The following is a 15,078-nucleotide window of genomic DNA, read 5'->3' as shown; positions in this document are numbered from 1 at the left end:
AGGAAATCACTCAGGAAAGAAAATAAAGGTGGAAAATGGATAAAAGAGGTAAGATAACTGGAGAATCAATGTAGGAGGCATAAGGTCCAATGACTAGGAACTAAAGAAAAAGAAAATGAAAGGGAGGAAATGATAGAAGACATAATACAAGAAAAAATTTTCAGGAGTGGGGGGACTTGAGGTAGAGATTAAAAGAGCCAACTGAATACCAAGGAAAATGAAGAAATATCTGCTCTAGGGCTTATCACTTAGAAATTACAGAACACTGAGGGAAGCCTGGTGGTTCAGTTGCTTAAGTGTATGACTCTCAGTTTCAGCTCAGCTCATGATCTTAGGGTCATGAGATCAAGCCCTGCATCTGGCTCTGTGGTCAGTGGGGAGTGTGCTTGAGATTCTCTCCTCTCTCTGCTCTCCCCCGCTCACATGCATGGTCTCTCTCTCTCTCAAATAAATAAATGAATCTTTAAAAAAGAAAAAGAAATTACAGAACACTAAAACAAAAACAAAAAAAAAAAACAAAACAAAATGCCGAGACAAAGAGAATATCCTAAAAATTCCCATAAGGAAGAAAGCAATTCAGTAAAAAAGATGGAAAATAAGTACGGGATGATTTTCTCAGTACTAACACTACAAACTAGAAATCGTTGAAACAGTACTTGTTGCATTTTGAGTGTATGATTTCTAACCTAGAAGTTTAAACCTAATTAAACAAAATAAGAAGAAAAAAAGACGTTTAAAACATACAAAGTCTTATAAAATTTACTTCCTATTGGGACATAAGGGACCCAATAATTAACACTGTTTCCCTTCCTGAATCCTGAACAAACTGGGCAAGACAAAACAAGCATATGGAGATCAGATTATTGTTTTTGTTTTAAAGATTTTATATTTATTTGAGAGAGAGCATAAGCTGGAGAAGAGAGGGAGAGGGAGAGGGAGAAACAGACTCCCTGCTGATCAGGGAGCCTGATGCGGTGCTTGATCCCAGAACTCTGGGATCATGACCCTAGCCAAAGGTAGATGCTTAAACCACTGAGCCACCCAGGTACCCCCAGATTATTTAATTATGGATAAAATTCACTTTGGGGAGTGGATTTTTTATTTTCAAGTTGTTTGCTAATACTCAGTGCCAGAATTAGACTTACTCAGACACAGGCACAACTTTAGGCTCCATGTGGGGCTTACACCTGTAAATGTTAGAGTATGAATGAGAAAGTGGACTTCTATTCTCTGTGAACAGCTAGTGAAGAGGAATGAGAGAGAGATACTATGTTTTACCTAATCATTTTCACAAACTCATGGATGAAAGATGTTACTTCATGTCCTCCGGAAAAGAATGGATGAGGGAAGTGTAAAGAAGTCCAGAGTGTTATGATAATGTATGCCTGTCTATGTAGAATGAAATGCAGAAATTGGGCATAATTTGTTTTCACTGCCTTTCATATTTCCTTTCTTATCTACTGGAGGGTGTGCTCCACCAAAAAAAGAGGGAGTAAACTGTGGAAGAAGAATATAGAAGTCAGTTTGAGGGTGGATGAGAATTGGTAGGATGATAGTGAAAGGAAGTTGCAGGCTGACAGCTGTGGTAAAAGACTAGTAGTAACCAGCAAGTGCTAGACAAGGGATGTTCAAGGAGAACACGGCAGTAAAAATAAACATATAGGGGCGCCTGGGTGGCTCAGTGGGTTAAAGCCTCTGCCTTTGGCTCAGGTCATGGTCCCAGGGTCCTGGGATCGAGCCCCACATTGGGCTCTCTGCTCTGCGGGGAGCCTGCTTTCTCCTCTCTCTCTGCCTGCCTCTCTGCCTACTTGTGGTCTCTCTCTGTCAAATAAATAAATAAAATCTTAAAAAAAAATATGTAGCTTATGTGATGTGTGATTGATCATATTGACAGGAGATTTATGGTTCTGTCAATGAATTATTGATAGGTATGTAAAAAAATCTTAAGAAAAATGAGGCAATGGTTAATTCCAGATAAAACTGTAAAGTATACCAAAGAGAAATATGATTATAAATATGTATATTAGTTAAGTCAAAATGGCTGGGCTACCATGACAAAGAAATCCATTAATACAGTGCCTTAAAAAATAGTTTTATTTTTTTCTCATATAACAAATGCTAGATGAGTGATCACCTGATCCAGATGAGTAGTTCTGTGTTGTCACTCAGGGGCCCAAGTTCCACTGATGATGTTGTCCAGCCAAAAGTATGGCCAAGGGTTAGCAGCATTGGCTTTACTTGGGCTTATTAGATATGCAGAATGTCAGTCCTCCAAATTGGAATCAGAATCTGCATTTTGGAACTAGCTGATTCTAGTTCTTACAGAAATTCAAAACTCTGTGGTCTGGATTAGAACATAATTGTTGGCTATATGACTGAAGATGGATGATTGAGAATTTTACCCAGTAATAGGAGGAGAGCATGGAGGAGGTAACAACTTGATCTTAAGGACACACCTAACTGTAAGGAAGGTTGGAAAATACAGTCTAGCTATGTGTGTGGGAAAAGGAGAAAATAAATTTTGAGGGGCATTTAGAAAGTTTTATAGTATAATATTTGGCTCAGCCATGAATAATACTGTTATATCTTATTAAAATCATCTTCAGGGGATGTGGGTGGGATAGGAACATATGTGTGTGTATAATTCTGTTTGTCTCTAGGGGGAATGTTTGAGACAGCTAAATTCTTTCATAGTAGGAAGTCTGTAGATACTATCTAAAGTGAAAACAAATTAAGATCAGTATCAGTTTAAGCATGTAATTTAGAAGTACGGAGATAAACTTCAGAAGAAACTTCTAAAAGAGTTGAAAGCAGTTGCTTCTGAGGAGGAAGGTGGGTAGTTGGTGGACAAATACTGTTTTGTCTTATAGTACTGTTGACTTTTTGAACTCTGTATATGTATTTGTTTTATGAAAAGTAAATTGGAAAAAAAAGTTCCTATTATACAAAGAGGAAATAAACACATAAAAGGTATTAAGTACTGGGTGCCTGGGTGGCTAAGTTGGTTAAGCATCTGACTCCTAATTTCAGCCCAGGTCATCATCTCAGGGTCATGAGATCAAGCCCCATATGGGGCTCCTCACTCAGCACTGGGTCTGCTTGTGCTTCTCCATCTGCGCATTCTCTCTCTAAAATAAATAAACAAATAATTAAAACCTTATAAAAAAAAGTATTAAGTATTGAATGCTATGAGAAGAGTAAGACTAAAGTTCATAGAAAGAGGCATATTTCTCTGAGCCCAGCTTAGGGGGTAGGAGCCTCCAGGATAGATTAGGGAAGGCTACCTGGAAGAGAGATATTTTTCTATTTACATTGTGAATAATATAAGCCATGATGCAATTAAATGTTTTGGATTTGTTTTTAAAGTGAACAATTAATTAAATTGCAATTAACATAATTTAAATGTTCATTAATCCATTTAATAGGTTCATTGAATGCCTACTTTAAACTGGGCACTGTAGTAGGTAAACAATGGTAAACAAAATCAGAAATGATTTCTCTCTTGGGTGCCTGGGTGGCTCAGTGGGTTGAGCCGCTGCCTTCGGCTCAGGTCGTGATCTCGGGGTTCTGGGATCGAGTCCTGCATCGGGTTCTCTGCTCAGCAGGGAGCCTGCTTCCCTCTCTCTCTCTCTCTCTCTCTCTCTCTCTCTCTGCCTGCCTCTCCGTCTACTTGTGGTCTCTCTCTGTCAAATAAATAAATAAAATCTTTAAAAAAAAAAAAAGAAATGATTTCTCTCTTAAGGTAGATGCTTAACTGAGCCACGCAGGTGCCCCTAATTTATTTTTTTTTTTAAGATTTTAAGATTTTTTTTTAAGATTTAATTTATTTATTTGACAGAGAGAGATCACAAGTAGGCAGAGAGGCAGGCAGAGAGAGGGGGGAAGCAGGCTCCCTGCAGAGCCTGATGCGGGGCTCCATCCCGGGACCCTGAGACCATGATCCGAGCCGAACAAAGGCAGAGGCTTAACCTGCTGAGCCACCCAGGCGCCCTCCTTATTTTTTTTTTAGCCGGACAAACTTTTTTTTTTTTTTTTTAAAGATTTTTATTTATTTATTTGGCAGAGAGTGACACAGGGAGAGAAGGAACACAAGCAGGGGGAGTGGAAGAGGGAGAAGCAGGCTTCCTGCTGAGCAGGGAGCCCGATGTAGGGCTCGATCCCAGGACCCTGGGATCACGACCCGAGCCGAAGGCAGACGCTCAACACCTGAGCCACACAGGTGCCCCTAGCAGGACAAACTTTTGATGGCTTTCTGTAATCATGCCTTAGAATAGTTTCTCTGTCTGTCTTGTGGAAGGGTTACTTGAGAAGTAATTATTGCTATGATTAGTTTTTCTGTTATTATGCAGCAGTTATTTCTGATAAACTTTCTTACCTAGTGTATCCATACAACTCTTTTAAGTCTCAGGCTCCAGAATTTGTAGCCCAGTCTGTCAACTGAGTGATGGATAATTAAAGAAGAGTGTCAGAAACTTCTTGTGAAACAATTCCAGAGGTCCCTGGGTGACTCAGTCTGTTAAGCATCTGTCTTTTGCCTTTGGCTCAGGTCATGATCCCAGGGTCCTGGGATGGAACCTTGAGTGGGACTCCCTGCTCAGTGGGGAACATACCTTTCCCTCTCCTTCTCCCTCTGACTCCACCCCACCCCCCACTTGTGCTTGCTTGCTTTCTCTCTCAAATAAATAAAATCTGAGGGTGGGAGAAAATTCCAGTTGCTGCTAAAGGCTTCAGATTTTATCAGGAAAAGAAAGATGTGAAGCCATCTGTCTGGAGTGGATATTCTTTTAATTGCTAGTGATTTTGAATGTCTACTAAGTACCTAGCATTGTGGTAGTAAGGCAGGCAGAAGAGGAAGTGCTGTATATTTGCACGAGGAACAAAAAACAGGGAACAGAGTGTTATACCTGACAGAAAGTTTGTAGCAATTAAGCAAACTTATGATAGTTCTGTGATTTCTTGTGATCACAAGTGTTCTGCTGCCAGTGCTTTGCTTAACTGCAACTTAAATGCACACAAAGACCCCCAGTTAGCCTGAAATCAGACTCTATCTGCACGTAGTAGCTAATGTAGAGCATTGCATAATATTATGCAGAATTCCTAGAAATCCCCGCCTGTTCCCTAGAATCCCACATGAGTATTTCATGCCCAAATTATAACCACCCATAAAAATCAGAGCCTCACATCTATCTAGTGCTACTTAGATCCTCTTTCTGAGTGTGCCCTCACTCCTCCTTCCTTGGAGTGTAAACTTGGACTTTGCAGTAAAGCTTCCTCTGTTATACTTCATTCTGACTTGTCCTTGAATTCTTTCTCACTGCAAAGTCAAGAACCTGCCTCTGGTTTTTGGGTGAGGTCCAGGGCCTGAGAACTCCCTAAGTCTGTAGTAGTCAGTAGGCATTGTAAGGATTCAAGGAAGGAAGACATGATTCAAGGAAGGAAGATAAGTCTGTAGTAGTCAGTAGGCGTTGTAAGGATTCAAGGAAGGAAGACATGAACTAGAAGTAGGAAGTGGACTGATGTCTTAATGATATAAAAATGAAATGGAATTGGGCACCTGGGTGGTTCAGTGGGTTAAAGCCTCTGCCTTCGGCTCAGGTCATGGTCCCAGAGTCCTGGAATCGAGGCCCGCATCGAGCTCTCTGCTCAGCGGGGAGCCTGCTTCCTCCTCTCTCTCTGACTGCCTCTCTGCCTACTTGTGATCTATCTCTCTGTCAAATAAATAAATAAAATCTTTAAAAAAAAATGAAATGGAATATATGCTAAATACTGTTGTTTTGGGGATGCCTGGGTGGCACTCAGTTAAGCGATTGCCTTTGTTGGCTCTGGTCGTGTTCCTGGGTCCTGGAATCAAGTCCTGCATTGGCCTACTTGCTCACTGGGGAGCCTGCTTCTCCCTCTGCCTTGTTCTACCTGCTCTGCCTGCCAATCCCCCTGCTTGGGCGCGTTCTCTCTCTCTCTCTATAACAAATAAATAAATAAAATCTTGAAAAAAAAAAAAACTGTTGTTTTCAGTATTCAAAAAACTCTTTAAAGAAATTTGTTAAAAATTCTTTCGTGTTTTCTTGATAATAATTGCTTATATAAGGTTAGAATCTCATTTAGTCCTCATTTGCTGCATTCTAAAAATGTAACCAGGAACTAGAACATAGGTCCAGCATTTTTATTTGGCTCCACAAGTTTTGCTATGAGTACACTGGGAAGCAGTGAACATTACTCAAAACCTTACCTCCTTAGAACTTTATTTCTAGAAATTACAACTTTTTTGGGAAAAATTTGTACTGTTCTTAGAAATAGCAGTTTTGCTATATAAAATTACCACACTTTTTTTTTTTTTTAAAGTGGCCTCCATGCCCAATGTGGGGCTTGAACTTATGACCCTGAGCTCAAGAGTCACATGCTCTCTACAGACTGAGCCAGCTAGGTGTTCCACCACACTTTTTTTTTTGGTGGAATTTAAAATATATATATATTTTTATTTTTTTTATCAGAGAGTATAAGCAGGGGGAGTGGCAGGGGAGGGAGAAGCAGACTCCTCCTGGGCAGAGAGTCTGAGGTGGAGCTTAATCCAGGACCCTGTGATCATGATCGGAGCCAAAGGCAGACGCTTAACCAGCTGAGCCACCCAGGTGTCCCATAGGATCCATTTTTATTTTTTTTTTATTTTTTTTTTTTTAAAGATTTTATTTCTTTGACAGAGAGAGATCACAAGTAGACAGAGAGGCAGGCAGAGAGAGCGGGAGGGAAGCAGGCTCCCTGCTGAGCAGAGAGCCCGATGCGGGACTCGATCCCAGGACCCTGAGACCATGACCTGAGCCGAAGGCAGCGGCTTAACCCACTGAGCCACCCAGGCGCCCCCCATTTTTATTTTTAAAATTAGGAATTTGCAGCAGTTTCTACAAGAGTTTAGATATAGGCATATATTTGGCAACTGTTTTGACAGTTATGTGAAACACCTTAGAATATTGAAAGCAGTGTATAAATCAAATGAATTAAAATATCCAAAACCAGGAGCAAAAACATTCTAAGTGGTAAGCTTTTTAGTGCTAAGCTCTAAGTGGTAGAGCTTTTTACTAGAAAATAACATTAGTGGTAAAAAATATAAATGGTGAAAATATAGGATGGTTTTGGCTTAATTTTGTTTCTGTTTTGGCTTAAATTTTAATTATAGTTAAAAATTATAAAATAATTTAGAAATAAGAGCCTAATCAGTTTTTTTATAAAGTCTTTTTTTTTTCCCCCAAGATTTTATTTATTTATATCACAGAGAGAGAGAGAGACAGCAAGAGAGGGAATACAAGCAGGGGGAGTGGGAGAGGGAGAAGCAGGCTTCCTGCTAAGTAGGGAGTCCAATGTGGGGCTCGATCTCAGGACCCTGGGATCATGACCTGAGCTGGAGGCAGACGCTTAACAACTGAGCCACCCAGGTGATCCTAGTTTTTTTTTTTTTTTTAATAAAAGAGAATATCAGTCTGACTGAATAATCCCTATACCCCGTGTGAGACCCTGAGATCAAGAGTTGCATGCTGAGCCAACTAGGTGCCCCTAGATTGGAATGTGTTTTCTTGTTCCATTTTCTTTTATATTAATCGTGGTACATCAATTGCAAGTTTTATTTCCCTTTTAGTTGAAATTCTTACTAAGTAATGTAGAACAAATCTAAAATTCTCTGTTTTGATGTCATATTGACATAATTACATTTGAACCTACTTTATGACCATTTGGCTGTTATTTACTAATAATTGGGTTTTAACTCCTTATATGGTTAATGGAGTTTTTAAAGTTTTTACAATTTCTTTAGTTTTGAGAACAAATTTGGAAGTTTTTGAAAGTCTTACCAATTTTTAAAAAATGCCTTTTGCATTTTAAATAACACATTTTTTTTTTAACCCTATAGTTTGTTTGCCTAATCTGGACTTGAAGCAATCCAGCTATTGGAAATCTGCCATTTTACAGTATCACAATTGGAAGGAAGCAGGTTTTCAAATAATGGAAGACTTTAAGACCTCTAAAAATGAAAATCATGAACCAAAGAAGAATGCTTGGGCTCTTTCTGAAGAAAGCAAAGCAGTTAAAGTTATATCTAATCAAACTTTGAAAGCTAGAAATGATAAATCCATAAAAGAAATTGGAACCAGCTCTCCAAATAAGAACAGTAGTAAAAAAAATAAGCAAAATGATATTTGTATAGAAAAAACAGAAGTTAAATCATGTAAAGTAAATGCTGCCAACATAGCAAGCCCTAAAGATTTGGGATTAGTCCTTCGAGATCAAAGTCATTGCAAAACAAAAAAATCACCTAATTCACCGGTGAAAGTAGAAAAGGTACCTGTTTCACAAGCAAAAGCAGAAAAATCACCAAAGTCCCCCAATTCACCAGTGAAAACAGAAAAGACACCCAGCTCACAGGTGACAGCAACAGAAAAGGCACTTAGTTCACAGAGGAAAATGGAAAAAGTACCCAGTTCTCAGATGAAATTGGAAAAGGTCCCTGGTTCACCAGCAGAACCAGAAAAGGCGCCCAGTTTACTATTGAAGGAAAATATGCGACGTACAGAATTACAGCAGATTGGAAAAAAAATTCCAAGCTCTCTTACTTCTCTGGACAAAGTGAATATTGATGTGGACGGAGGAAAATCTGCTTTGGAAAACTCACCAGGATCTCAGAAGCAACAAGCATGTACAGATAATACTGGTGATTCTGATGATAGTGCTTCAGGAATTGAAGACATATCAGATGATTTGAGTAAGTACAAATTAGAGTATCCACTGGTCACATTTTTGGAGAGATTTTCCTGTATTAATGTTCTTTAGATTATCCTTACTTTATTTTCAAAAAGCACATTAATAATAGGGCTTTTTAAGCTAAAAAAGAACCTTTACATTTATTACAATGAGTAAAAAGCCTGTGTAAATAGAAATTCGTGGCTCCTGTAATCGGTATGTACATGTCTATGTACACACATACACACTTTTTAAGTGGTCCTGGTAATATGTGGCTCATTCATTCAACGAACCTGTATGTATTGAGTTCCTTTTATATGCCAAGTATATGTTTGTAGTGGAAAAACAAAAAAATACAGCACCAAATCTCAAGGATTCTTCTAGTTAGATGGGGATGATACACATAAATAAAATGGTAATAATTCAGTGCAAAAAACTTAACTTGAGAGAGTGCATAATTTAATTGAGGGATTTAGTCTTTGGTTTGAGAACATGCAGGACATAAATGTGAGAATGAGAGTATGACTGAGATTAAATATGACTGGAACAGAATTGGGGGTGAAAGTAGCAAATGATCCAGCTGAAAAGACATACAGTAGTTGGAGAATGAAGGACCTTTTAGGACATGATAGACAGTTTGGACTTTATGATGAGTGTTTTGAGAAGCCATTGAAGATTTTTAAGCAAGGTAGTTCTATGATCACATATATTTATACATTTTTTTTTTTTAAAGATTTTATTTATTTATTTGACAGAGAGAGATCACAAGTAGACAGAGAGGCAGGCAGAGAGAGAGAGAGAGAGAGAGAGAGAGAGGGAAGCAGGCTCCCTGCTGAGCAGAAAGCCCGATGCGGGACTCGATCCCAGGACCCTGAGATCATGACTTGAGCCGAAGGCAGCAGCTTAACCCACTGAGCCACCCAGGCGCCCCTATTTATACATGTTTTTAATTGGACTGTAGTGCAGTAAATTCTTTGACAGGAAGCAGAGATTGGTTAGGACACTTGCAATTTACTTAAGACTTCTTGGTGTAAAATTCATTTTCTTTTAGTATTTTGATCTTAGCTTTAATTGCTTATAAATGTTGCCTATCTTTTGAGTACTTTAATCTTGGTTATGTTTAACTTTATGGATTTTTTGGGCAATCTTTTTTCTCATGTTTCTGTGGCTCAGTGAATAAAAGCTTTCCTTGATATATGAATAACAAAAAAAAGCTATTTCTAAGTCATTATTTGTTACACTTTTTTTAGAAACTCTGGTAAAGGGTTTAAAAATAGTTTATTTCTGATGATAATAATTGATAGTATATTAACAGACCACTTTTTTAGCTTTAATAGACATATCTTTATGTGTATAAGAAAAAAATACCAACTTCATAATTTAAAAAATGCGATTTAGGAGAAGGCCAAAAAAAGTAAGTCAGTTTAAAGATAGTATCAAAAAAATAACACTACTGATAGTGTTTAGGTGAGACAAATCTGAACTAGATAGTATGTGAATGATTGAAGTTGGGAAATAGTGGTGCATAAGATCAATTACAAGGGTTTGATTGCTTGAGTTAGTGAAAAATCTGATTCAAGGATTATTATTATTTTTCCAAAGATTTTAATTATTTATTTATTTGAGAGAGAGTGCACAGGAGGAGAGGGAGAAGCAGACTCCCCTCTGAGCAGGGAGCCTAACATGGGGCTTAAGCCCAGGACCCCCCAGATTATGACCTGAGCTTGAAGGCAAGATGCTTAATTGACTGAGCCATGCAGGCACCTCCAAGCATTATTTTTTTTAAAAGGGGAAAGTAGGGGCACCTGGGTGGCTCAGTGGGTTAAAGCCTCTGCTTTCAGCTCAGGTCATGATCCCAGGGTCCTGGGATCGAGCCCCGCATTGGGCTCTCTGCTCAGCAGGGAGCCTGCTTCCTCCTCTCTCTCTGCCTACTTGTGATCTCTGTCTGTCATATAAATAAATAAAATCTTTAAAAAAAAAAAGGGAAAGTTAATGAAGTGACAGTGATATGATTGAGAATGTGAGCTGTAGGGTAAAATTGTATAGGTTTTGAATCCCATCTTCCCCACTTAATAAATTTGTAATCTTGGATAAGCTGTTTATATTTTATTTTTTTAATGTATATAATATTTATGAATATATATACTGATATACATAATAGATATAGATAATGGTTGGATAGGGAAAATGCAGCTAGATGCACATCATATAAACTACTTATACTGTATTTATTTATTTATTTTTAAAGATTTTATTTATTTGACAGAGATACTAGGCAGAGAGGCAGGCAGAGAGAGAGGCGGAAGCAGGCTCCCTGCTGAGCAGAAAGCCCAATGCGGGGCTCAATCCCCTGACCCTGGGATCATGACCTGAGCCACCCAGGTGCCTATAACTACTTGTACTTTAAAACATGTTTCAGTTTCTTCATTTTTTTTTTTTCTAAAGATTTTATTTACTTATTTGACAAAGACACAGTGAGAGAGGGAACACAAGCAGGGGGAGTGGGAGAGGGAGAGGCAGGCTTCCTTCCCAGCAGGGAGCCCGAGGCGGGGGAGGTGGGGGAGTGGGGGGGCATGACCAGAGCCACTGAAGGCAGACACTTAATGACTGAGTCACCCAGGTGCCCCACCTCATTTTTTTTTTTTTTTTAATTTACTTACTATAAAAAAAGAGAGAGCACACACAAGAGCAGGAGAAGGAGAGGGAGAGAAAAATCTCAAGCGGACTCCATGCTGAACGTAGAGCCTGACTCAGGGGCTTTATCTCACAACTCTGAGGTCATGACTTGTGCCAAAACCAATAGTTGGGTGCTTAACTGACTGTGTCACCCAGGCAGCCCATCAGCCCTCATTAAAAAAAAAGTTAAGATGCTGCTGCCTGTTTTATGAAGGTGAAGTGAAGTAATCTAATGGAATGTTTCATGTAGTACCTGACATGGTAGGCATGCAGTGCAATGAATGAATATCCTTTATTATTATTATTTCTCTAATTAAATGCTGTTTTGTTATTTGTTAATATGGAGAACAAGTTGAACTAGTTTAAAGAAGCTGGTAGACCAAGAAGAGGTCCTTTTGGAAGACTTGGTTTAACAAATTCAGAGCAATGATTTGTAGTATAGCAGTCATTTTTTATTAAAGAATTCTCTTGAGTATGTGTAATATCTGCCTTGAAGTCATGTTCATACACAATTGTTTAGTATTTTTTTCCTCATATGAAAATTCCAAATTATATTTAAATTAATGATTTCTCATTAGAGTGTCCCTTTATAAATTAAATAGAATAAACCTTTATATATAGATCATTGTCTATTTGGACTTAACCGACTTTATAGAAATTTGACTAATCTCAGGCTCACCTGAGGTTAGTGGCTTAATCTTCCTTCATTAGGCTCAACTTTAGCTTCCAGTTAACACTTCAGCTTTTCCTTTTGCCATTAATCCAGTAAATATTTTTATGGGTGTCTGCTATGTGCCAGGTACTAATTTAGTTGCTAGGAATTTAGCAACGAACTAAAGCAGACAACATTGCTTTTACAGAGTTAATATTCTAGTAGGAGGAGAGGTTATTTATTTATAAAATAAATAACAAAAGTATGTCGTAAGTTAGATGGTAGTAAATCTTATGAAAAAGTAGGAAAGATCATAGGGAATGATGCTACTGTGTCTGATGGTTGTGGTTCAAATTTAAATTGTCACTGAGAAGGTAACAGAAATATTTGAAGGAAAGTGGTAAGAGAGGGAGCATGTGAATATTTGAGGGACGAGTGTTCTAGATCTGAGCTTCTCAAACTTTTTCCCCCCCCAAATTCTAATACTTATATGAATTAGCTGGGAATTGTATTAAAATGCAGATTCGTAGGTTCCTTTTGTAGGAATTTTTGATTTTGAAAGTCTAGAGTGGGACCTGAGATAATGGATTTCTCACATGCTCCTGAGTGAGATTGGTGTTGCTCGTTAGGATCATGCTTTTGAATAGCATAACCCAGCTTACCTCTTTCTATTCACTTACGTAACTTTTCATTTTATTTTCAACGTAACAGCCAGAATGATCCTGTTAAAATTATTCAGATCATATTACTACTCTTCAAAATGGTTCTGTAGTTTCCCATACATTAGAGTGACAGGATCCTGGGATCATGACTTGAGCCGAAGGCAGACACTTAACCCACACTTTACAGAAGTGGGAGGGGCACAGGGAGAGAGAAGGAGAGAGAATTTCAAGAAGAATCCACACTGAGTGGGGAGCCCAACACGGGGCTCTATTTCACAACCTTGAGATTACAGCCTGAGCCCAAACCAAGAATCAGTTTACCAACTGAGTGCACCACCCAGGTACCCCTGTTACTATTATTTTTTTAAGTATGTTCCATAACCATTGTGGGGCTTGACTCAGATCCTGAGATCCAGACTGAGCTGAGATCAAGAGTCAGACATTCAAGCAACCGAGACACTTAAGTGCCCCTACCTTTTTATATAATAGTTTTATTGAGATGTAATCACGTGCCAAAATTTCTCATTTAAAAACATACAGTTTCGGGGCATCTGGGTAGCTTATTTAAGCATCCAGCTCTTGATTTCAGCTCAGGTCGTCTTGTCAGGTTCTTGACATCAGGCCCCACATTGGGTGTCTTGTTCAGCTTGGTGTCTACTTAAGATTCTCTCACTCTCCTTATGCATACCACTCCTTGCCCCCCACCCCTGCTTGCCCCCCCAACCTCACTTGCATGCACTCACACTCTCAAAAAAAAAAAAAGAAAAAAAGAAACATACAATTTAGTGGTTTTTAGGACTATATTCAGAAAGTTGTGTAGATTTTATCACTAATTCCTGAAAATTTTCATCACCTGCAAAAGAAACTGTACCTATTAAAAGTCACTACTCATGGTGCCCTTGTGTGGCCCAGTGGGTTGAGGCTCTGACTCTTGATTTTGGCTCAGGTTGTGATCTCAGGGTCTTGAGATCAGCCCTGCACTGGACTCCATGGGTTCAGTTGGTTAAGCATCCAATTTGGATTGGACTCCATGCTGGGCGAGGAACCTGCGTAAGGTTCTCTCTGTCCCTCTCTCACTGCCCCTCCCCTCTAAAAAAAGAAGTCACTTATCTACTTTCTATCTCTGTAGATTTGCCTATTTTATATAAAGGGAATCATATAATATGTGGCCTTTTTTGTTTGGCTTTTTTCACTTAGCACAACGTTTTTTTTGTTTTTTGTTTTTTTTTTTTTTTTTTTGCTTGATTTTTTAAATTAAAAATGTTTTTTTATTTGAGAGAGAGAGAGACTGAGTGCATGCAAGCGGGAGAAGGGGCAGCGGCAGACAGTGGGGGCGAGAGAGAGAGAGTCCCATGCAGACTTGGTGCTGAGCTCAGAGGCCAAAGCAGGGCCCAGTCCCATGACCCTGAGTCATGACCTGAGCCAAAACTTAAGAGTCGGATGCCCAACCAACTGAGCCCCCCAGGCTCCTCTCCTTTATTTTAAAGAAGGTGAGGGAGAGTGAGAGAGGGGCAGAGGCAGAGGGAGAGAATCTTAAGCAGGCTCCATGCCCAGCGTACAACCCCATGGGGGGCTTGATCTTAAGACCCTGAGATCGTGACCTGAGCCAAAATCGAGTTGGATGCTTAACTGACTGAGCCACACAGGTGCCCTAGCACAACGTTTTCAAGATTCATCTATGTTTAGCATGTACCAGTACCTTATTCCTTTTTATTGCTAAATTCCATTGTATGGATATACCACATTGTATGTATCCTTTTACCAGTTGATAGATGTTTGAATTGTTTCCATCTTTTATTTATTATAAATAATGCTGTTATGAACATTTAAACGTTTTTGTGTGGATATATGTTTTCACTTGATGTATGTGTAGGAGTGGAATTGCTGAACCATACAGGAACTCTAGTATCTTAACCATTTTAAAGTATATAATTTGGGGCACCTAGATGGCTCAATTGATTAAACACCTGCCTTTGGCTCTGGTCGTGTTCTCAGGGTCCTGAGATTGGGCCTGCCTCAGGCTCCCTGCTTAGCGGGAACTCTGCTTCTCCCTCTCCCTCTGCCCCACCCCTTGCTTATGCTGTCTCTCTCTCTCTCTCTCTCAAATAAATAAAATCTTTTTTAAAAAGTATATAATTCAGTGGCATTAAGTACATTTATAGGGTTGTACAACCATCATCACTACCTAACGGCAGAACTTTTTCATCATCCCAAAAGGAAACCTTGTCCCCATTAAGATTCATTCCCTTGGGACCACCTGAGTGGTTCATTTGGTTAGGAGTCTGACTCTTGATCTCAGTTCAGGTCTTGGAGGGGGAAAATTCATTCCTATTCTCCCTCGCTCCGTCATCCTCTGAAAACCACTAA

At 39.1% G+C, this 15,078-nt stretch overlaps 1 protein-coding gene across 9 annotated transcripts in view; it reads left to right on the top strand.

Annotated features, from left to right (window-relative positions):
• Nucleotides 1-15,078, top strand: part of LOC111142844 (zinc finger CCHC-type containing 11) — a 123,393-nt gene that overhangs the window by 25,500 nt on the left and 82,815 nt on the right. For all 9 annotated transcript variants that reach the window (XM_022496182.1, XM_022496176.1, XM_022496179.1 and 6 more), the window contains exon 2: nucleotides 7,895-8,743. In XM_022496182.1, coding sequence (XP_022351890.1) covers nucleotides 7,987-8,743 — 757 coding nt within the window. In that variant the 5' untranslated portion in view covers nucleotides 7,895-7,986. The remainder of the gene's footprint in view (nucleotides 1-7,894; nucleotides 8,744-15,078) is intronic.

The sequence above is a fragment of the Enhydra lutris genome, unplaced genomic scaffold (genome assembly GCF_002288905.1).
Source record: "Enhydra lutris kenyoni isolate GAN:26980312 unplaced genomic scaffold, ASM228890v2 scaffoldscaffold9, whole genome shotgun sequence".
Taxonomy (NCBI): Eukaryota; Metazoa; Chordata; class Mammalia; order Carnivora; family Mustelidae; genus Enhydra; species Enhydra lutris.
This window is presented reverse-complemented; position numbering and strand designations above follow the sequence as displayed.